Source organism: Sprattus sprattus (genome assembly GCF_963457725.1).
Source record: "Sprattus sprattus genome assembly, chromosome: 13".
In the NCBI taxonomy this organism is placed as follows: Eukaryota; Metazoa; Chordata; class Actinopteri; order Clupeiformes; family Clupeidae; genus Sprattus; species Sprattus sprattus.
The window spans coordinates 18,494,869-18,519,329 of NC_137911.1; the positions used below are offsets into that span (position 1 = coordinate 18,494,869).

General features: G+C 40.4%; 3 protein-coding genes across 3 annotated transcripts; all 3 read right to left on the reverse strand.

Moving 5' to 3' along the window:
• Positions 1–2,765: 2,765 nt before the first annotated feature.
• fabp7a (fatty acid binding protein 7, brain, a) lies at positions 2,766–3,649 on the reverse strand (the record flags this gene model as incomplete). Its single annotated transcript, XM_080849703.1, has 4 exons — positions 2,766–2,816; positions 2,943–3,044; positions 3,290–3,462; positions 3,580–3,649. The coding sequence occupies 4 exons, from the start codon at positions 3,647–3,649 to the stop codon at positions 2,766–2,768; spliced, it is 396 nt and encodes a 131-aa protein (XP_080705829.1).
• A 6,130-nt stretch (positions 3,650–9,779) lies between these two features.
• Positions 9,780–12,090, reverse strand: gja1a (gap junction protein alpha 1a). The gene is made up of 2 exons (XM_080849718.1): positions 11,962–12,090; positions 9,780–11,379 (listed from the first exon to the last, which is right to left on the reverse strand). Exon 2 carries the CDS (start codon positions 11,354–11,356, stop codon positions 10,256–10,258), a length of 1,101 nt encoding a protein of 366 aa, XP_080705844.1. The 5' UTR covers positions 11,357–11,379; positions 11,962–12,090; the 3' UTR covers positions 9,780–10,255.
• Positions 12,091–13,022: 932 nt separating this feature from the next.
• Positions 13,023–22,196, reverse strand: LOC308374292 (uncharacterized protein; the record flags this gene model as incomplete). Its single annotated transcript, XM_080850031.1, has 15 exons — positions 13,023–13,172; positions 14,111–14,316; positions 15,069–15,168; positions 15,282–15,360; positions 15,528–15,689; positions 15,918–16,020; positions 16,337–16,509; positions 16,778–16,882; positions 17,401–17,474; positions 18,408–20,618; positions 20,874–20,916; positions 21,008–21,059; positions 21,301–21,373; positions 21,588–21,733; positions 22,069–22,196. The coding sequence occupies 15 exons, from the start codon at positions 22,194–22,196 to the stop codon at positions 13,033–13,035; spliced, it is 3,795 nt and encodes a 1,264-aa protein (XP_080706157.1). The 3' UTR covers positions 13,023–13,032.
• Positions 22,197–24,461: the final 2,265 nt, after the last annotated feature.

The window sequence follows — 24,461 nt, forward strand, 5'->3', positions numbered from 1 at the left end:
GAATTGAGTCCACAACAGTCCATTCATACTATAGCCTGCAACCTAAAGTGAACTGAATCTGATCTATATTGAACATTTAAATATCCTAAATTACTGCAACACCAACAAGCTAAACGACTTTAATTTGCAACTGATTCTGTACCAAAATACTTTTTATTAAATGCACTGCATAACTTAACTTTCATAATGTTGGGCACATTTTCAAAAAATGTGTCATTTTTGTGTTCTACAGCTTCACCATTTGAAGATAAAGTGCATCAGGAGCATTTTGAGCTTAAACAATAGGATGAGCACTAAACACAATAGTTCATTTGAGGATACAGTGCATGAGAAGCATTGTGAGCATTAAAGATAGGATGAGCACTGGACACAATAGTCCGTTTTCTTCCACTCCAGTTCCTGTGGCTTTGTGATAGAAGGAATCCATTCATAAACAGTCTGCTGTTTAACAGACAACGTTCAATGGAAACTGAATCCGCAGCCTTCAGCCAGATTTCAGCACAATATAGCCACACACATTTGTATTCATTTATGAGCACGTGTCTTCATTTTACAAAACAGAATACATTTTTTGAATTCAAAAGTTTTAATGTTCAATATTTTTTTATTGAAAAAAGCAAGGCTATTGTAGGACAAGTATTAATATTCAGTAACATACTGCCACATACACAGCATCATACAGTTAAAGAGTCACATCTGTAATTTTCTAATCTTTACCTTTTTACCTTATATTGTATTTCTGTCATTTAAAAACTAGTCATATCTGCCATACATATATGTCAATCTAATTTCCTTAATGTGGTTGGTCAACTCTATCGAACGACATCCCTATATAAAGACAAGTGGGATTAAGAGATTATCATGGAGCCACAGATGACAGCTCACCCCCAGCGGCAGGTGGATGTCTCAGAGGTTACTATGAGTCATTCTCCTTCATTAGTGTTTCTCTAAAGAGGAACAAGGGCAGTTTGTGCCCACAGCTGTCAAATGAAGAGCCAATGAACAGTGGCAAGCCTGTCCCCTTTTCAGATCTCTTTTTCAGTTTGTGAGGTTCACAAAATTCTTATCAAAGCCCTATTAACATGTGCTGCATTTGTGGCTGGCTTTATGGAAACTCCGTTTAAGGGCTCATATTTCCACTTACCTGAACCTGGACTGTCCCGAGTCAAACCTGGAGCTGGTTTCACCTCCCACTGGTCAACTATCTGTTCTGTAAAATGCCAAGGTCATGTCTAACTATTTTTCTTACAGGAACAAAAATACTTGAGATGAAACTCCATGGTAAATTAGGACATTCGGGGTTTATGGTCACCTGAGGTGATCAGTTCCAGAATTATACGTAGAGAGAGAGAGAGCTATGCAGCAAATGATTTGAAAAGTTCACTTGACCTTATGCCCTTAGCAAGCTAACTACAGTGTTAAAGTTGAAAATCGTGCATCACATCATTTTAAACGGTTCATACAGCTAGATATGATATGCTTGCAGCTAATAATAAGGAAAATAAGATGAACTCCACCGCTAACGTTTAACGACTACTTACCTTTAAAAGTTTGGGTCTAGTTGTGGACCTGTGGCATCTGTTTTGCGACGTTACGATACCAACTCTTCAGCTACAGAGTTAATAGTTATGAGTTAATTCATCATTAATTACAAATAAGAAAACTAGCATGCGGCACGCTAAAGTAGCATGGTTCAAGCATTCGGGGATTCCTCCGTTGAAGACTCATGGGTAGGGTAAATCCATAAAGGCCAATATCACGTGCACACAGGGTCTTGACAAAGACTAATGACCTCACACCTTTGACAACCTCCCTGGTCTTTTAGTTTTTGAGCCTCTCGTAAAGTATAGGCCCAAATGCAATTAAATTAGGTTTCTACATAAAATGTTATGCACAGTGCTGCATCTTCCCAGCTTTAACTTACATTCCCTCATACAATGTGACTTGTAGAGACAAGAGTGTGCTGCACATTGCCTCGTGGATGGGCTGAACCATAACACTTGCATAAACAAAAATAACTGAACTGTTACATTAGCCCACTGTTGTATGTTAATAATGTTTGACCAAGTTTCTTTAACAACAGATAAATTACTAGTACAGTAACTGTGGAGAGGGACCCTTATTGTAAGAAACTGGAAATCAGCATAAGGCTGTTAATATGCAGAATACTGCAGTTGTACAGAAACAGGACTGTTTTTGTGCGGTAGGCAGGGCACAACTCACTCAGTTATACATATGCAGTATAAGGCAGAAACCACCAAACCAACTATATGTGTCTTGTCAAACAGGTCAGAAAATAGGGTAAAGATGGTTTAAGTGAACTGAAGTGTGCAAGGTCCCTTGTACAACAAGCAGTTGATAAGACAGGGTGGTTTCATTTTGGAAATCTTAAATTGCAATAAGCTAGAGAAAATACAGCATTTCCTTTTCCACTTTGGTGCTGATAAATACACTACTGGTATTTGTGAAAAACTTCTGACTTGACATTAAAGAAACATGTCCAACTCAGTAACGTACTCAGTGATCAGATTTGTTTATTTTTTGTTTATTTTTTAGACATACAAATATGAATTGATATTGAATAACTTCTGAACAATTTCTGGAACATTGTTGTAAAATAAAACACTCACTGACATTGTCATTCAATACAAATTTTATAAAAATGCAGGACTTCCTTACTCAGATGCAGAGGAAAAAGAGTACGCAAACCCAAACACTCAAATAAGCAGGACATCGCATTGACATTTCTCAGGATGTGATGGACTTTATGCCTTCTCGTATGTGCGAACGGCCTCAATGCCCTCAAAGGTCAGGTGCTGTCAAAGGACAAAGGCATGTAAGTGATTGAACCATAATTAGCGTGAGAATATTATGAGGATTTGGCACTTGACTGTACAACTGTATCCAACTCATCGCCAGAGCCAAAGATTATGATTGCTCACCATGACCATTTTCCCGTCCTTGATCTCCCGGACAAACTTTGTCTCTTTGCCATCCCACTTCTGAACATGCAGCAGTTTGTCTCCATCCATGGTTAGAACAGACTGCATTGTGATTAGAAGTCATTATGTTCTCATAAAAGTTAGCAATACAAACATTACTATAGCATTAGTAGGCTACTAGCTGGGGGCCAACCTGCATTTTATCACCTTTTTTTAACAACAGTAATTTATTGAATTTCTTGTCCAGTATCTGTTCACTTGCATCAATAATAGAATTTATATTTCAAGCAATAGCCTACTCCATCGTGCTTTAATAACTATTTGAAACTATTAATGCTTATACCAACCTTTACTTTCCTGTCGTCGGCAGTGGTCTCCTCAATCTCTTCCCCGAATTTGAATGAAATCTCGGTGTTCTTGAAGGTGCTGAGAGTTTTCACCACGATTTTGTCTCCGTCTTGACTGATGACTATGGTCGGCTTGGTTACATTGCCGACTTGCCTCGTAGCAAAAGGGACACCTGTTGCAGCAAAATGATAAATCAATGATGGATGAGATTGCTTTGTGGCCACTCCTGAATTAAAAGCTAATTTGCGTGTCATGTGTGTATTATTATTGTAGTGCTAAGTTGACTTACCTAGCGCCTTCATGTACTCATCAAAGTTCTGGCTGTCAATCAGCTTCCAGGTGGCACAAAATGCATCCATGACGACAGTTCGGTAGTTGTACTCACAGGACGGGTGACAATGAACGGATGAGCCCAAAATGCGTGGTGTGTGCTCTAAATTCAGCCAGCGTTGAAACGCAAAATCCAATCTAATTAATACTGTCAAAGAGACGGGGTCAGCCCGAGGCAGCGTTTGGTCATCCTGATTGGATGATTTGAGACCTTGCGTGAAATTGTGATTGGTCCAGAAACATGGCGAGAACGTGGTACTGTACATCAGTAATTTAACATGTTTAATCCCTTAACGGGTTTCTTCTCAGCTGTTGTCTTGTATTGCAATGTATAGTTTAGACTCCGTTAGGGCAGGGTTTAGAGGATTTGTTTTATAATCAACAGAAAACATTTAATACTCGAAGAATATTTAGGGTTTATTATACTTCAGCTTACAATTAAAACTAGAAAATGCATTTCCTGAAGGAAATACCAGTGCATGAAATGCAAAGGTTAAGAAAGGAAGAAGAAAAGAAAGAAGAGTGAAAGAAGGAAAGAAGAAAGGAAAGAAGAGTGTAAGAAGAGTGTAAGAAGGAAAGAAGAGTGAAGAAAGGAAAGAAAAGTGGAAGAAGGAAAGAAGAGTGGATGAAGGAAAAAAGAAAGGCAAGAAGAGTGGAAGAAGGAAAGACAAAAGGAAAGAAGAGTGAAGAAAGGAGAGAAGAGTGGAAGAGGGAAAGAAGAAAGGAAAGAAGAGTGAAAGAAGGAAAGAAGAAAAGAAAGAATAGTGAAGAAAGGAAAGAAGAGAGGAAGAAGGAAAGAAGAAAAGAAAGAAGAGTGAAATAATGAAAGAAGAAAGGAAAGAAGAGTGAAGGAAGGAAAGAAGAGTGTAAGAAGGAAAGAAGAAAGGAAAGAAGAGTGTAAGAAGGAAAGAAGAGTGAAGAAAGGAAAGAAAAGTGGAAGAAGGAAAGAAGAGTGGATGAAGGAAAAAAGAAAGGCAAGAAGAGTGGAAGAAGGAAAGAAAAATGGAAGAAGAAAATAAGAAAGGAAAGAAGAGTGGAAGAAGGAAAGAAGAGTGAACAAGAGTGGCTCTGGATGAAGAGATAAAGAGAGAGTGAAAATATTGAAAAAAGGAGATAAAAATGGAGTGAAGAAGAGAGATTGAGTGTGAGAGAAAGTTGACAGAGAGAAAGATGGAGAGATGGAGAGAAAAAAAATAGAGAATGGATGGTGTCTTAATGTTCCTAGTTACAGTTAAATTGAGAGGGACAGAGAGAGAAGAGGTTCTTTGGATTTGGCACAGGTGTCAGTGAAGCATACTAAGGCAGAAGGCAGTAACTTCTATGTTAAAGCTCAGTGGTATGATAACAATGGAATAATGACCCTATTAATTAATCAGTAGTAATACTATTTCATTTATCACAATTACCAATACAATGATTATCACACACACACACACACACACACACACACCATTGAATTATCACATTAAGCACATAAAACAATGAACTTGAATTGTCACATGAAACACATAAAACATCTATGTCAGTCCATTGGGGTGTGTGTGTGTGTGTGTGTGTGTGTGTGTGTGTGTGTGTGTGTGTGTGTGTGTGTGTGTGTGTGTGTGTGTGTGTGTGTGAGAGAGAGAGAGAGAACGATAGAGAATGAGGCCCATTTTCCCCCTCCACATGCCCCCGCTCGCCAAGCGAAGTTACCCGATTTAGATGCACCTTTTTCGGACTAGCCACAGGCACTGGGTGGGGGAATAGCCCGATAGCTTAGCATATCTGCCATGCAATTCTAATGGTAATGCTACCTAGCTTGGTATGCTAACTGTCGGTAGCCTATACATCGTGAAATCAACCAAAATACTGATGTCACTGGCTTTAATTTGATAATGGCATGTTAGTAGTACATTTAATATCAGTACATTTGTTTAATTACTGCTGATATTTTACAAATACGTCAAAAACTCATTTTTGACCAAACTTGAAGTTACGGTCTTTTGCCTTAGCACGGCAGAGTAAAGCACAGGTGCAAGCCAGTTTAAAGACCCTATTATGATGTCATAATGGCCCAATGTAAGTCAATGGGAGAAATTTAGATTCGTTTTTCTTTAATATCTTAAAAAGTATAAAGTTTAGAAAAGTGAAAAATACATAGCATAAGTGTCGTTTACAAGACCTACGCGACATAGTTTGAATGAAGTTTCTACGTTAAGTGGTTCGGGCTGAATTAATCGCAGAAAAAGGTAACAAGAATAAGAAGAAGAAGAAGCCTAGGAATAACAATACAGGGCATTTCATGCACTGTAATAATTCCATAGTCAGCCAAGCTGAATATTATTACACTTAAGTAGTCTATTCTTTATAGCCTACTATTTACTGTATATGCTATATAAATTAGGAATGTATAAGACTGACAACAGGTTGTTGGTCTTTGCTTAGTATGCCACATTAAGTAGCCTAATTTAGCATAGCACACAGGGTGGTTAAGGTTTTTCCATCGGGAATATGTTTTTCCATTTTCCATTTCTGTTATATTAGTAACATCACTTTGATGTGATACACCTGCATCACTGTTTGTATATAATGTGATTTCAAATGAATAAATGGACCAAGGTGTTGATTTAAGAGTTATTATTATCATTTAGTGTAAACAGTATTATTCACTGTTACTTCCACCATGACCATTACTTTGTGGTCATCTACTTTGTTTAACTACAAGTACATTGAAGTATAATTATATTTTTTCACAAGCTTGGCAACACTACAGTTGAATGTACAACTAATGCCATGTATCTCAAACTTGTCGAAAGGAAATGTCAAATATTTGTGAGAGAAACTTGTTTGGGAGCAAGTTTTAGAAATTTAATTTCTATCTGTGGCTTCTCATTGACTTCTTTCACACATTCAGGGATGGGCAGCACGTGGAGAGGGAAAACACACAGACACATGTTTCATAGAATGCATTGCAGTGTAGTTTAATCACATCTTTGAGTTTACATTGTTGGTTAAAGCGTCTACGCATTTTATGATAAGCAAAATATCATTATCCACCCTGAAACGTTCTAGGAATTTCTGAGTCATATCAAATATCCCCGAACTGAGTCATGTGAATGATTCAGAGACTGTATTATCACCGCAGCGTTGCATGTAATATCACAAACACCCACAAGATGTCAGCCAACGGCCAGACCCAGAGACTGAAATGGACTCTGGGTTCCCTTCTTTGGTTACAAGCTTCAGTTACAGACTTGTTGTTTGATACGTACAGTAATACATGTGCTTCACTGATGTAAACAACTACAATGAATATAACGTTTATAACAGTACTGCTGTGGAACCACAAGATCATTCTCAAAAGATATTTAACCAAATTTCTTCCAAAAAGAGCTCATTCTCTTTTTAAAGAGAACTATATCAACATGAAAAAAAAATAAGAATCGGTGTTAAACTAAGTTGGCTTCTTACAGTATAATATTACAATATAATATATTATAAAACATATCTGTAAAGTATATAACACACCAAGACACAGAGAGACATCAGTGGGAGCAGCCTGCACAAACACTTGGTGCTAGGATCAAGTCATTGAGTCAGTCAAGACCCCTCACACAGAAACATGGTGTTCAGTCCAGGTTTCAGCTTTGGTGACCTGACCAAGAACAGCTCAAATGCAGCCGCTATAGAAGCAGATGGCTTGGAGTGTGCTCTGAGCTGCTACAAGCTCTAACCATACATTAAGAGTTATGAACCACTCCCATGTTTGAACAAATTATAGAGCAGGATGTCTGTCTGTGGAGGGGTGCTGGATGAACTGAATCTTCACATAGCCTCGACCTCTTACCGAAAGTGTTGATGACGGTTTGTTTAGACACTGAAATAAGCAAAACTAAACTATTTTTGAAGCATTATCAACAGTGTCATTCAACCTCTGAAAGTATACTGCTCATCGTCCCACAAACATGACTCAATGCCACACATTTCTAAAAATAGTCCCTAAATGGTGTTTATTTTCAAGATCTTCCATGTTAAGCCACAGTTCACCCCGATATGGCGAAGTCCAAACATGGTTTCACCCTGTTGAGATGAAGACTCACTGTGGTATGGAAAAAGTCCTGAAACTTTACTTGCTGCTGTTTTCAATTACCCTCCAGGTCTGAATGGCATGTCCGCTGGATTCAGATTTACAGTCTGGCAGAGAACAGAGCCAGACAAAGCCAGAGACAGAGCTGGCACTTCACCAGTAGGGGCAGTAACGATGCCATGTCACCACTGGGTGCTGTACCATATGCGTTTTATCATCAGTCAACCAAGATCTTTAATCTCAAATGTTGACAGTTTGAACTGTAAAAACATACCCATATATTATACAGCATAAACATGTTCATGTGTTCTTTGTGTATGTTTGATTTGGTAAATAAGCAAAGAGGATCTTGGATGTGTTAAATTACATTGTTGAAAGAAATGTTTTAATAGAGCCAGATAGAGGGAAGCTGTTGCAGTTGCTTGCCGTGTTGCCAGAAACTAATGACATTGAGTAGCATGGGACCCCTTGGCCTCGGGCCAGAGTAAAACAGCGGCTTCCCATTTGGAGTCCGTTTTCAAACATTCATCATGTCCCTCAATAGACTAGAATAGAGCCTGCTTATGGTGGGATAAGTAATGTCAAAAACTTTGTGCTTACTCAATTCAAGCACATATGTAAGAGTCCAAGAAGACCCTAAACGCTTCACCATCTGGAGAGCTTGAAGGGACAGAGGATGTGACCTTGGTCAGCATTCTAATTTTAACTCAATCAAAACATCCTCTCTTGTGTTTATGGGACCCTGGAAGTTATATGTGATCCGATTCTGTTGTTCACATACTGTGAATGATCTGCCTGTTCATTTTTGTCTGCTAAGTCTTACCCAAAGGACGAAAAATCAGCTGGTTCAGACCCATTCCTGTGCCAACTGCTAACAGGACAAATACTGCTTGCAACATTTTTATAGTCTATTCGAGAGACTGTTAACCAACAAGGCTATGAAACCAGACAGAATTGCACACATCAGTATACTTTAAGACTTTCATTGGACATATTATTTTTTACTGCTTAGACCTAGGGAATGCATTTTTACTATTAAGAGTTTCACATTTTTCTATATTTTACTAGAGTTTTATGCGTTTTTTTCTCTCTATAGAACTAGTCTAAGGTTGAGGTAGAGTCTGTCAAGACTGACACGTGAACACACAGCAGTAAGTTTCCACCCAGGGAGAGCAGAGGCTGGCCCTAAAGAAAGGAGTAGTTTGTAGAGTGGGTTATGTGGTTTGAAAACAAGATTCATACATATGCTGCATATTTTCCATCTGGGCTCTCTGTCTTACAGTATAGACCCACCCTTTGGGTACGACTACAGTGCACGCACAAGCACACGCACACACACAGAAAAGCATTCTGAGGTCTATTTATCTCATATTAACTAAGAAAATACCTCTTATGTTTTCTACTCTTTTTTTAAGTTGCGTGAAGCCATTATGTAATAAATTAGAAGTACCGAGTCAGAACAATTCTTTTGGTCAGAACCAAAGTGAGACAGAAATACTTTGTTTCTTTATCCACCCACATATGGCTGTTTGACTGTAATCCAAACATATGTTTTCATTTAACGCTGTGAATAAATAGGAAAATCTGAGCGAGGGGAACTATTTGAATCTCATTACCTCATTTACTTTCAGATGATAAAAAAAACCTAACTTCATCATTCTCAATGCAAACAATTTGTCACAAATGTTTCATATAAAAGAGCCATGTTTGACTGACTTTAATTTAAGTAAACACTACTTCAAAAGCTGTTAATCCCTTTGATTCTCTGACCAGATTGGTGCTGCAAAAACCCACAACAGTAGGTTGGTATTTATACATATCAACTGTCTACAAACAGCTTTCAGTATTCAGGTTCAGACAAAAACCTCATTCAAATTTCATGTTCATGTAAACGTTTTATATAAAACATAAGAAAAACATCAAAACCAGTGCAAACATTGCTCTTAACAAAAACAAAGTATGTCTAAATGTGATAAAGCTGTACTTGAGAACTTTTTGGTTTGCACTAACGTCAGTACTGCTGACTGATACCAATATCAATCATCATTGCGGTACTGGTAATCTTCTTAATAAACAGCAAATGTTTTCCGAGGAACTGTTCATCCCGACAATATATTACAGCTCTAAATACCAGAGAAGAATTCTTAGCTGAGACACAAAACCAACAGAGAAACAAACAAGCTATAAATCATTTCTGTCTGTGTCTTCCATGCATCATTCACCCTCTGAAACTACAACACTCAATAAATTAGTACCATAGAACACTGCCTGAAGGATTGTCTCTCTGAAAAAAAAGAAAAACAACAATGGCTCCATACATAATGTAAACCGTGTAGATGTAAAGCTATTAACATTAGTGATGCCAATTCTGCCTAGAGTCTGAATACAGAGTACCACTGGTCTCTTCTAGCATAGAGTCTGAATAACTCAATTGAATCCCTCTGTCAATTAGGCTGGAATGTAGCTGAAGGATTTTTGGCACATCAAAGTGTGGAACGGCATTGCCTAGTGCCTAGGCAGGGGCTCCCGTTGGGTGAAGCCTTTCACATGGTGTTCCTCTGATCTTTGGCTAGATGTCAAGATCATCTGGCCTTGCTCGACTGCTCGCCCGGCTACTGGGCCGAGGGTCAAGCTGCTTTAGGAGTGCGATGTCCTTACCCGGCGTCACTTTTTCTGGGTAGTGAAAATCCTGGGTGTGGCAGCAGGGGTACATGAGCACTTTCTGGCCCAGCTGGTTCTGCTCCGTGCTGTAATTGGTCCAGTTCTGAGCCTTGGCCTGCTTGCTGTAGCTCTCGCAGGAGTTGTTCTTGTCTGCTGTGTTTAGATTGTACTCCAGGTTAGACATGGGGGCCGAGCAGTCATTGTAGTAGACATAACTAGAGGGCGGTATCTCGCCCATGCAAGGCTTTAGGTGAACGTTATGGTGCAGTTGACTTACAGCCTTCTCCTTTACCTTGTCTTTCATTCTCTTATATATTACATAAAAGAACTCAATGACATTAAGACCTAGAGAGACTAGCGAAACTACCAACATGAAGATTATGAAGATGGTCTTCTCAGTCGGGCGGGAGAGGAAACAGTCAACCTGGTGCGGACAGGGAAACCTTTCACAAGTGTAGATGGCAGAGAGGTGGAATCCATAAATATACCACTGCATCAGCAAGAAGGCCACCTCAAAAACAGACTTGAGAATAATGCTCAAAATGTAAGTGTATAGAAGGCCCCCTCTCATTTTAATCTTCCCATGCTGCTCCAGCCCATACTTGAACTTCCTCTGCTGAATTTTCTGAAGTGGCACGTCCACATCTCCACCTTGACTCTGAATCGCTCTCAGGTTCTCCTCTTTCCTGAGGAGTTTATCCTCCTTGTGTATGAGGTAGAGGACGTGACTGAGGTAAAGGAGAGTTGGTACGGAAACGAAGATGATCTGCAGCACCCAGAAGCGCACGTGAGAGATGGGGAACGACTTGTCGTAACAGACGTTCTCACAGCCGGGCTGCTGCGTGTTGCACTTGAAGGCCGACTGTTCGTCACCCCACGCCGATTCCACTGCCGTTCCCAGCACCAGTATCCGGAAGATGAAGAGGACAGAGAGCCAGACCTTGCCTCCCGCTGTGGAGTACGCCTGGACCTTGTCAAGAAGTTTCCCTAAAGCACTCCAGTCGCCCATGATGATTACGGATGCTCTGTAGGCTACACACAGGAAGACGGCTAGATTAACAGCCTAGAACAGTAAATACTATGTAGGCTACCCCTACTGTTTAAACTTTAGTCCCCAAATATTTTCCTTTCTTCCACATTTAGGAAGAAATTACTATGAAAGAAAACCTACTTATATCTTTCAGTCATGGGCTTAATGCGTTAAAATAACACTGGACAAATCGTTTAAAAACTGAATGTTTTGGCTAGCCTACATTAGCCTACGTCTAAAGTCTCAGCTCAGAAACAGCTGGAAGGTTCCAAATGTGTCATCCAGATGTGAGGACCAGTCCAGCTTTTGAACAAAAACTAGACAAAATACTTACATATAACGATAACAAGTGTGTAAACGTAAACCGTGCCAAAACGGAAGGGAAAACAACAAGTTTCAATGGATTTTTTAGTTTCTTAAAACGTTTAAGTTTAACATTTTCATCAGTTCACAGAATTATGATGCCTACACAATTTACATTTCCACTCACCATCACAGTACATATGCACTGCTATAAACGGTTTTAGCCAGCAGATCATACCAAAGCAACGGTGAAGTTTCTGAGAAACTTTTTTTCCACTTACCTGAAGCGTTTAGTCAGTGGTCGCGTTTGAAATCTTCAAACACTAGGCCTATTAGACACAGACGATTACTTTTAAAAATAAAGACATAAATCTTCAATACATTTTCACATTGCCCATTTTTCATCTTTACTTCACGAGGAAAGTTTTAGGTCATCTGATTCCTTATCCAGCCTGCATGACTCCGTGACTTGATTCATCCCATTTTTCTCCCCTCAAAAGATATTTAGGAATGCGAGCATCACATGGGCGATATATCGCCACCTGGCGCAACATTTTAGAATTGAGATACAATCTACAATGGATGCTGAAAGCTGTCGGGAGAAAATGAGGATCCAATTAGATCTGATAAAATAACTCCCAAGATCATTTAAAATATGCTATCAAAAATAAAGAAAAGCTATTACTAAAACTTCATCACAGTTGTTTATGTGGTAGGTTATTATAGTGCATACAGTATCCTGATCAATAATACTTTTGATCTGAAACTTGAAAAAAAAAAATGACTGTGTGTCTTTTAAAAAAATCACTTAATATATGGTCGTAGATGTGCTGGCTCTCCTTTGGAAGCCTCACAGCTGTTAATAATCGATCATTTAAATTATTTTTCAACATTCATTATTTCAGTGTTTTTATTGTAGTGTGTCTTTTAGGTGCGATGGCTGGCTCCCATAGGGAAACCTCACACAGCTGATTGGTCTGGGCTGTCAGAAATGCATAGAAGGACACAGGCCGGTTCTTGACCTCAACCAGTGAAAACCACAAAGAACACGAATGGAAGCAGCCATCATGCGTTACAGAGGGAAAGTTATTTATTCCAATCAGGGCATCTTTTAAGCAAACACATAATTTGTTGCGTCCGAAAAGAATATAATTTCTGAGAAAACGGAGGGAGATTTTGGTGGATTTGCACCACTTACATACTCTATTATATACATGTCTGGTCCAGTCACAGATATTTGACAGTGAGACAAGAACTAGTCCATAAATAGCAAGCAAATGGCATTGTTAGTTTAGCAGGTCATCGTTTAAAACTTATATGACCTTCACTATTGTGTCCTCCAACAGAAGACTTTACTTCCGGGGTGTCATGGAGGAACGTAGGGGGAGTATTCCTTCAACCCAGTCGTTTGGCTTTGACAACATTCGCTCCCAGATTTCAACCTCCTGGTTCACAGAGTCCATCCAGTCCACTTTTTTGCCGTAGCTCTCTCCTGAATCAAAAAACAATTCATCGATAGATCAGGAAAAATACCTTAGACATATCGTGAGAGAGAAAAAGAGAGAAAGGTGCAAAATTTGCACAGCATCAGAGATTCGTTAATTTGGGTTAGGGTTGCATTTGGATAAGATAGAGACTGAGGACACCTAGGTAACTAAATACAAAACAAAAAAGAAAATTGAACTGATCCCACACTGGGGGGAAAATCCTGGCAATTATTTTATAAAACTAGTCACCCTGAAAAATAACTAGCTGATAAGGCAGCTAGGCAGGAGAAGAGATTCACACACCCTTGCATTCATACAAACCACTTGAGGTTACCGGGAGCAGGAAGCACCAGCCAGTATTTTATTAATAAGATTTAAAAAAAAAAAAAAAAAAAAAAAAAAACACTACTAAACCAAATCGAAAAGAATATAACCGTGCAGGCTCTCTGTGCATGTCAACATTAATGGGGGACGCAGGAGAAGGCCATCCTACTGTGAGAAAGAAAGTAAGACTCATCTCTCGTGGGGGTCGTTTGTGTGTGTGACACACACACACACACACACACACACACACACACACACACACACACACGCATATCTAAGCTACTGCCATGCTTTCCATCACTTGAGTACATCTTCTGTTTAACGAGCTGGGAGTGTAAATTGATATGTAACGGCAAACACACAGAATGGACAGCAATTTGCTAAATCAACCTAAGCTTTTATTGGTTAGGATCGCAGACAGCACCTTCAAAAACCCTAACCAATAGATAGGCCTTGTTATTTTGTATGGATGAATAAGTACCGTATTTGGGCACTCTCAAAAGGAGCTTGGCTCCATGGCAAGTGTTTTTTTGTGTGCGTTTGTTTATCTCTAAGCATCCTAACTCATATTTAAATCGATACCTGCCTATACCTGGAGAAGCAGTGAGAACACCCGTACCTGTGCCCGAGCTCAGTCGCACCCCTCCCAGGAACTGATTGGAGAGTTTGTGGTGGTCCCACACCGTCAGCTCGCAGCAGGCCTCGCGCACCTCGCCCGCCCTGAAGCCGTCGAACACCATGGCGTGGTTGTACACGGGGCTCTGAGACTTCTTTACCACTCTGGTCTTCTGACGACTCTTCTTACTCGTGTCTGGTAGCATGTAACTAGGGAAGGAAGCACCAGAGGTGGAGGAGATCAAGTTTGGAGAGCAAAAATCTACTTGAGACCCCTTTAAATGTGACTGATTAATTCACTACCTGGGTAAAAATCTTTGACTGATTTGGAAAGCATTTTAGTAGTCTGTATACATGAACACTAAAAAGAGAACACTGTTGAACCTTTAAAGGCACCCAGTGCAACTTTCGAGGCTTAAAAATAAACATTCAATTTCTAGTCTTTTTTACACGTAGTAAGTTTCAATAACTCCATACCATTACATATCGACATTCAAGGAGCAAAGATGAGACGTCGTTGTGTGGTGAGAACTGATAGAAAATCGATAACGACAACAATCGCCGCCATTTTCTTTATTTTTTGTGACCCACAATAATTAAAGCAGGATTCCAGTCAATGGGAAAATGGCCTCTCCCCACCGGCGATTGTTGTTGTTTACGATTTTCTATCAGTTCTCACCACACAACGACGTCTCATCTTTGCTCCTTGAATGTCGATATGTAATGGTATGGAGTTATTGAAACTTACGTGTAAAAAAGACTAGAAATTGAATGTTTATTTTTCATTGAATGTTTATATAAAGTTGCACTGGGTGCCTTTAAGTCAATGAAGAACCCACCTCAGGAGTGATGTGGACTACAGAGAGTGCCCCTTATACCAGGAATTAAGCCTTCTGAGCTTAAACTCCAAGCTCTAAAGTGACTGCAAGGTTTGCAAAATACAGTTTTCCAAAAACAATTACCACTTCACAAAGGAGTCCACATTGTGGGACTTCAGTTGACAGAGATCTTTAGCTTCTTTCAACCACACATGGATTTCTCCTGTGGCCGATTTGGAGCCACCTGGAACCACAACAGAGATGTTAAGAGGGCAGGCCATGTCATTTTTGCATCAGGCCTAATCAAGCACATGTTAAATAAGTTAGTTAGGTGGGTTTTGAATCATTTGGGAGTACCTGTTGCCACTGCGGGTGTATATTTCATTGCGACAAACAAAGCTCCACGATAGTCCTGAGATTCCATCCCCTCACCACCCTTCAGGTAAAAACATAAATAAAATATGTCGAAATATATTAAATAATTGTAACTATTTACACAAAATGATTCACTTTGTGTGGCAATCAGGGACTACTGAACTATGAGCTCAAAAGGACTTAATCATTGGTATGAGTTAATGGTGTGGCAAGGCTTGCTCTGTTTACCTTGGGCTGTAGATTGTACCAGGTCAGAGCCTCATGGCCCCAGTCCCAGGTCTTCAGGCTCAGCTCCACCTGCCCCAGAAAGACGTTTCTGCCCCTGGAGTCATTGTGCCAGACAGACAGGTTCAACGTCTTGTCCAGCAGATCTTTCTTTTTAATTTTGTACTGAGAGGAAAACAGCAAAGTGAAGTGAAAATGTATTCATGTCCTGTACAAGGGAAGAAAAAAACTGTGTTGTGCTTATCAGACTGTACCACTTTCACTGTGTCAACAACAGGCAAGCAAAAAAGTGTTAAGGACAAAGTAGGTCAACAGTATGTGCACAAGATCCCAAGCACAGCTCTCCAAGCACAGCTCTCCACACTATTCAGAAGGCTGTGTGTAAGTACACACCCTGAGTGATTCGACATAAACTGGGTTGTTTGTGTTCTTCTTAATGGAGGTCTTCATTTTAGTACGCCGGAACTTATCCGGGATAAGGTATGTCTTCACATAACTGTCAGGAACAAACAGAAGAACTCTTAAGTACAGTTAGTGTTCACAAAGTAATTTAATTTATTGCGGCATATTATCTTAATTAAACAAGAAGCATTTTGCTGACAAAAGACTGCATAGAATCCATGGCACTTTCCACACTTGGTTGTGGTACATACACTCACTAGTAACTGAATTAAATACATAAAAAAAAAAAACTTCGATTTTTACAGATACAATAACTATATCGCATTTTTCTATAGATTTCCATAATACTGAATATCTCATAACCCATTAAGCATTAAGGTTGTGGACTGTTGTTCTTGAAAGGAACTTACGGGTTTGTGCGTTGTTTGCGTGCACTGCCATAGGCCAGGTCCTGACATTGTTCCACCATGAGGATAAGTTCCTCAGCCGGGCTGTACATCATGGCGAACTCAACAGCCCCTTGGACTACAACATTCCCATAATCCCCAGCTTCGCTGTAGATACTCAACAGACTGCCTGTGCGCTGAGGACAGAGATCAACAGAGTTCAGAGTTTAGTTCCCCAGAAACCACAACTATGAATCTCTAAAATTATTGCAGTAGAAAAACAAAACTAATATTTATTTCCCCCAAAGGACATGGACTCCATGAAACATCAATGTACACCCTCATGTTTAAGGGCCTTCAAGGTCAACATGCAACTTGTGTCTCGTTGCATATCATGTAAAATAGGATGGGAACTGTTTAATGTTAATAAAACCTAAATAGAATTAATGTTAAGGTCTTATTCACCCCTGAGAAAGATAATGCATTAGATATGTGGCTCTTCCTGGCTGAAAGATCAGACCCATAGCTGGACACGGAGCTTTGGTCATCATCTGTGTCCAGAGCCTCATCCTAAAAACAAAGAGTATGCACTGCATGAACACTAATGGCATATATACTGCAAACCCAAACACACAATACATATGATATATGTAAGAATGTGCAGGGCACATAAATAACATGCTGAATACATGCTAATATATTTATGCTAAATACATAACCATATCCATAATAACAATAGAACATGCAGAAACCATGCAGATCTATAGATGCACAGAAGCACAGAACACACTAATTAAAACATATATAGAACATAGAACATGCAACAGGTACCATACACAAAACACATGACATAGACGGTACACTGGATGAAAGAGGTAGATCATTGAGAACACAGATCACTACGAGCTTATATTACCTAGAAAACATACGAAATACCTGGAAAAGAAAAGTAAGTTCACCTGGCATGTAGTATGTGTATGTGCAGTAAAACAAATAAATACAAATATCAATTTCAATCTAGAGGTGTACTTTTGAATAGAAACATGTACTGTATGTGAGTTATCTGCGAAACAACATGACACACAGACCTCCCATTCAGCAGAGGATGCAATGATCCCTCTGGTTCCGTCAGGTTTTGCTGGTGTGGACCTCTGCTCACCCTCTGGAACAGAAATAATATCCTGTCTATGTCTGATAGTAAAAGAAAGTTTTTAAAAAAAAGGCCTATACCACATAAATTATTGTACTACTACTTTTTAGGTGCAAAAAGGTAAATACTGCAAAAATGAGTGCACACTGCTGTAGGCACATAACAATAACTATTCTACAAAAAAAATGAGTGCATACTATTGTTATAGGCACACAAGCCCTGGTGCAATACCCCCTTAAAAGTGACTCAGCATTAATAGGATTGGTTTGGGCCCAAAGGCCTGGGTGAATCAGGGAAGCCTGACACGTATGCCACACAAATGGAGATGCTTTGTGAACACAGCCTCTGGAGTTTCCTCCCTTCTGAGAGTGCATTCAGCACAACTTGTGCTTTCAGGTCACAGTGTTTAGAAACTGTGTTTAAAAGGCAGAGAGAGAGCGAGAGTGTGTCGCAAGGCAAGGATTCAATCCAGCTCAAAGACCTTTCACAAGCACGGCATTAATCAACGAGCCCTCCAAGTCTCGTTCTCTACCCCAGCTCCCTATTTGGGGAATCTTGGGAGAGAAACGGACAGGGCGGATGACAAACGATTGCTGTTTTAAAAGGGTGTGTCAATGCCAAGTAGGGTGGTGTTGCTGTGAGAATGTTACTGCTTCAGGCCATGAAACGCAAGAGAAATCTAACACTCCAAAACAGCACAAGTTGTGACAGATAGCTGCGCTCTCTTCTGCATGTAATTTAAGTAAACCATCAGATGAAATATGTGCCCTAGAGAAACACATAAAATCCTAATAGTGTATATAATAAAAACACATTTTTCAAGAGTGTGATTACGTGACAATGGTTTACTGTGTAATGATTTAGATACTTGTTCAAATGAATACAAATAGTGTGAATATATCATTAAATGTATTTATAATATAACTTTTAAATATGTTAACATACCTTGGATACCCTCTGACTCTGAGGGCAGGATGACTATGGCGGGTATTTTATAATTTCCATTTCCCAGTTGTACGCTTGGGGTGGGCTGGTCTTCTGGCCTAAGAGGACGTACATCAACACTTGAGGAAACATGTTCAGGGGTAGCGATTTCCTCCTCAGACACATGCACATCACCGACAGCAGACGCGAAGGGATTTCCCTGCTGGAGTTCAAAGGGGGACCCTGCTGACTGTATCGTCTTATCCAGATCAGCATCCCTCTTGGGCACCTCCTGCCTGTCATCTCCAGCATGTCCACTCTCGTTTAATATCTCAGTCACAGAAGGTTTAATGGAACTAAGTTCTACAACATTGCTAAAATCCAGATTTATGTCACGTGGAGTACGAGTCGACACACTCTCTTCATCCACACCAGGGGTTGGTAAGGACGTGTCCTGAACCATGTCTCGGTCGACCTCTAGGGACTTGATGGAAAAAGGCCACTTATCTTCCTGGTCGTAAGGAAGGGGTTCTCTACTCCCTCTGGCTTTGCCCACAGTCCCTTCCTCTGAGGGTGTGTGTGAGTCCTGGCCTCTGGTCACGTGATCAACACTAAGCTGCGAAGGCAGTGGTGTATAGGCCCTCAGAGACCTAATCACAAACGGAGTTCGCTTCTCCCCCTCCTCGTCCGCCACTACTTCAGTGTGATCTAATTCAGAGGATGATTTCATTCTACCGCTAAGGCCATCGCTTACAGGCCTGTTTGCTGCCTCTGCTGCCTCCCATGTGGCAGATCCCAGAGTTAAAGCAGAGGAATGTGTTTGTCCCGGCCTTATTTCAAGGAGAGATTCATCGAGTTCCATTTGCTCTCTATGCCATGGGGCCACTGTTTGAGCAGCTGGTGATTGAATCTCAGTATGCCTCTGGTTTATTCCCAATTCATCTTCCTTGGTACCAACCTCAGAAATGCCACCGCCTGATTGTGAACCACTTAAATCGCTAGATAGCATTTCATCTCCTGCATGAACAACTAGGTAGGAACGAGTGCTCAGTTTTGGAAGTTTATATTCTATGTCAGGAGTCACTAATGTGCCCTCTGGCACTTCATGGCAAACATCCGGAAAAGACTCGCTGATGTCCATGGGAGAATCTTGACTCTCTACTGAAGGGACTTTATTTAGCTGTCCTGGCTCTAAGGCCTTAGCTGCATTTCCACCACTTGTCTCATCCTCTGTTTCCTTGTTTTTGAAATCTGCTGAATGTGAGCCCATTTTGCCAAATATGTTAACACTTGCATACAACTCTTGCCGTGACGGGCTATCCTCCTTATCACGATCCACATCTCGTTCACTGGACACCACCTGTCTGTTTTCAGAATCCTCACTAGCTGTGACTTGTGTGTTGCGTGATACACCATGTGAAGGATAAATGAAGTTTATTCGTGGCTGTTTCTTCAGCGTAATCTCTGGCTGCTCCATCTCAAACTGACTTTTCTCATGAAGCTCTGCAGACTCACTGCCAGAGCAGGAAATAGCTTCTTGAGATAGAGATCCAAAGGAAGCAGCTTCATACCTTATCGTTTCTATCTGCTTGGTGGTCGAGGGGAGCGAGCTCGAGGCTTCAGGCGTGGTGTGTTCTGCTGAGTCAGAATTAGCACTCTTCTCCAAAAAACTTCTCTGACGAGGAACTGGCCTCTCGCTTACGTGAGAAATGTTTACATCGTGCGAGACATTCTGATGGAAGTGCAGGAGGACTGGTTCACAGGGAGTATGAGGGACAGACTGGGACTCACTCTGATCTTCTGTGTCTGACGACGAGCAGCTAGTATGGGCCTCGCTCTCCCCATACTCAACCCCAGTGCCTGAGAGTGATCCATCATGCTTCAAATCAGACTGTGCAAATATGTTGGGTTCAACAGATATCTGATAGCTGTCTTCGACTGACGCTCCTTTACGCAAAGCAGGTGGGAGGGACACCCTCCTGTATGACTCTGCAGGCTTGACAGCATCCTTAGGGGTGGCTGGCTTAAAGGGAGATTGCAGAAACATGAAACTCCTGTTCTCAGCAGGAGGTAAATCGTTTACTCCTGGTGAATGATTGCCAGGATCGGTGGCAGCGCTGACAGGTGTGTGTGTGTTAGGGAAAGGGTTAGAAGATTTTCCAGCACACTGCGTTCCCCCTTCATCTGGGTAGCTAGGTGATTTCTGTTCACCAGTGTCAGAGGAGGTGGGGTCTGTAAGATAGGATGGTACTGTCATTTTCTGATTGACAACCGTTGCCTTCATCAGAAAGTGAAAGCATAGAAGAAGCACAGAAGTCCTTCTATGCAAAAGCATCAGCTTTTATAAACACATTGGCCTGGTATTTGTTACATTACATATAGAACATTATATTCATTGTCATAGTTTATTCATGTCTTAGAAGGAAATATGTAAAATAACATAAAGTGTGATAAAATAACTGTAGCAATTAGTCTCAATAGACCCACCATCATTCACATAGAAATCTTCATCAGTGTATTCCCGGTATGTCTAATGGGTTAGGAAAATACTATTAATTATGGATCTGATTCACTTACATAATTGTTGAATGTTTTACATGAAGGAGAGCATTTTAACCAACCTCTTCAATAAAAGTCGGAAGTCGCCTGGAGGTGATAACATGAAACATAAATCTCTTTCAAGCACATATTATTCAACACTGAGATCCTGAAAACGAATATGGCCTTCATGTCTCTTAAATTACAAACCTTATTCAGTCCATACTATCAATCACATTATCTCTTATTTCTGTATGTTTACAAAAAGCTTATCACACTTTACTCTGTGGTGCAAAGAGTCACTGGATTGTGCTTGGTTATCCTTGTGAGGTTAGTGCTGTGATTAGCATCAGAATAATCATAAATATTACTGTACTTGGAGTTGATAACTTCTTCGCTTCCCCTGTCTTCTGTTGCAGCATTATTCATAAAGGGGTTGATCTTGTGGGCTACACCATAAATACAAAGGGGTTGAATTATTACCTCTGTAGAATATATAAATATGCATAGTTCCAAGCACACATCATACAAAGGCGAAAGTTCTGCAGAGCCTTACTCAATTCATGTCAAGACTATACTTGTCTGTACAGTGGCACTGATATTGCCAAAAGGAGTTAATTCAAATACCCATCAGACAGGTAACAAATGAAGCATGTGTAATACCTGGTGTCCTCTTTTTCCTCATAGAGGACTTAACGACAGTTGTGATATCGCATGGCTTGCCATAGCGTTCCGCCTTGAGATCCTCGAACCACTCGCCCGTCTTGACCCTCAACTGCTGTGGGTCTGGGGTGGTGGCCTTCAGCCGCCTGCAACAAAACAGTAAACAACTCTTCATAGAGCATACATATCCTCAAGAGAGCTGTTTATAAATACATATATTTTGCAACCATTGTTCTTGTTTATTAATCAGAATCACGAACACTTACCGTGTTAATACATTTAAACTTAAAGTGAATTCAATTATTTTCTTCAGCTAAACGAAATATGTGTTTCGATCAATTCCACAACACGGAAGCTCAATACATTAACTCAAACCTTTTGCAGCAGATGGTTTTACAGAGGCATGGTGTTACAAGCGATGATCATGGCAGCGGTGATTACACATGCCTTCGGTTTGTGAAACGAGGTAAAAGCATCATACCTCTGGCGTCCGGTGTCATGCTTCCTCAAGTTTTCATCTCGCTGTAAAACTTTTAGGATCGCTTCTTCCTCCTCTGCGGACAGAAAGCTCAAATCCAGGAGCTCGGGAAGGACATTGCTCGGCTTCATCGCAAGCTGTCGTTCACCTGTTTGAAGCACTCAACTCAGTTTCCTTGTACCCTCTAAACGTTCAATAGATCCACCCCTGTTATGAATCCATTGTAAGCATGGGACAAAACAATCATCCAAAACAAAACAAACCGTCCCTCACATTAAAAACTGTGCTCACCTCCACACCTCGTTTGACCAACAGGTTTGTCTTGTTTTTTTTGAGAAGCACTGCGTAGTATTTTGCTTTCTTGATTACCGCGCTAAACGGAACTCTTGCGTGACTGTCACCTGGGATAAAGAGGTGAGGCTTCACTGGCGTGAGACGAGAAATTCAGGCGCAGCAACGACTCCATGCAAGCAGTCACACTGAGAAACCACGGAACCAGATATCCCAAAGCATCCTCTGCTCAATCAATGCTGTGTAAATGATTGACAAAACCATTGTGTCCTTGGTTAACGCCCAGAGAAAAGAAGTGTAATGTTTACTCTCACAGAACCAACCAAACCCATGTTTGTTATTTATTATGTAAATACACACTCTTTATAATCGTTTTGGAAGAGTTACCACGCCTTTTTCAATCTTCAAGTATTTAAGCATAATCTAAATCACGTAAAGACACCATAATGCTGCAATAACAGATCTGGCACTTATGATAGTCGCTCACATAGCTGCCCAGGGTCACTTTGAAATGTTTATCACACATGACCAGTAAAAGTCTGTAAATGGGCCTTTAAGGTAGGACTACACGTATATTCCCACCTCGTCATACTACAATTGTAGCAGTAGTATCTGTTGCAATATGATTTTTTTTATTATAAAAGTAGGCCTATATCGGTCATAGTTCCACTGGGAAGTTTAGTAGTGTGTTGGCAAAAGGAATTTCACACTGGCTCAAACAAGTTCCAGTATTGCCCATGACAGGTATGTCTTTCCTCTAAGCTGCTAAAAAAGGAACAAAACCTAAAGGCTGCGAACAGTGCAAAGACTAAAGACGGTATTAAATTCACATACCCCACCTTCTCCAAACAATTGTTTAGAGGGCGTGAGCCTAAGTACTTGAGTAGGCCTTTACTTATTGTGCCCTGGGTGTTTTAGCTTAATGCCCCATACTTTGTGTATTGGGCTGCGTATTTGATGTATCATGGGCTATGTCCAACTTCATAATGATGTCAATGGTCAGGGGTGTGCAGTGTGATTACTTAATGATCATGAAGATATGATTTATGTGGTTCACAAACTAAAGAGTGCATTTTTTGTGTTAACCTTTTAGTTCAAGCGAATACTATTTTCTGCTATGAATAAAGATACATTTAAGACATATAACAAAAACACTAAGTCAAACTACATTTCTATGTATTAGGTAGTTTCTAAACATTGAGTGGAGATTGAATTACAGTGAAACACCAGTAGATGGCATTCGATTCCGAAAATAAAATATTAGGAACACTGCTTGAGACTGCTTTGTCCTGCGGTTTCTCCAACACAAACCCACTGTCACAAACACATTATAGATGTATTATTCCACGACTTTACGAGGATATCCTATATATGATATAATAATTTCACAACTGAAGAAGACATATTCAAAGACTGCCTATACGGTGTATTTAAAACATACAAAACAAACTAAAAAATTCGCATTCATTTCGAAAAGAGATAACTGAAACCATATCATGATAAGTCACAGAAATACCACAGCACTGAACTGACAGACGTGATCTTTCAAAGCCAGCCCAGCTGCTAAGGGCTGCAGTCCCACCGGAGCAATGACGTCATTAGCCAAGAAGTGACCATAGAAATGCCATTTACAGAATCCGGATCGTTGGGCTTAGTTGTTACCCTGGAGCAGGTCTCTTAATTTAGCATTTCTGTTTTTTTCTGTATCTGTACATTTTACGCAAACTGGTGCACTGGATCGGATATTTTGGTCATCCACAAATACAGCGCTAAATCGTTGCAGTTGGCATCCTCCAGGAGAGCTCTTTCGCTCGTCGGGATTTTCATTCTCTGATGTAAATTATTTATGAACCACCGTGGATACATACTTGAGCATCTTCTGTCTGACATGCAATCGAGCGACTACCGGGGCTTAGTAGTAGAGAGTTTGTAAAAATAGTGCAAGGCGCGGAACGGGGAGCAGTGCGGAAAAAACACGACTGTTACATGGGTTGACACAGAGATTACCAGCAGTTAACCAACAGGACACTATGCCTGATGACAGAACGTAACCTCGTTCAAAGGCATCTTTAGCTGCCTGTTGTGACAGCACGGTGGATGTGAAG

Coding starts and splice junctions, on each gene's coding strand:
- gja1a (XM_080849718.1), bottom strand. CDS start 11,356: ATGGGCGACTGGAGTGCTTTAGGGAAACTTCTTGACAAGGTCCAGGCG.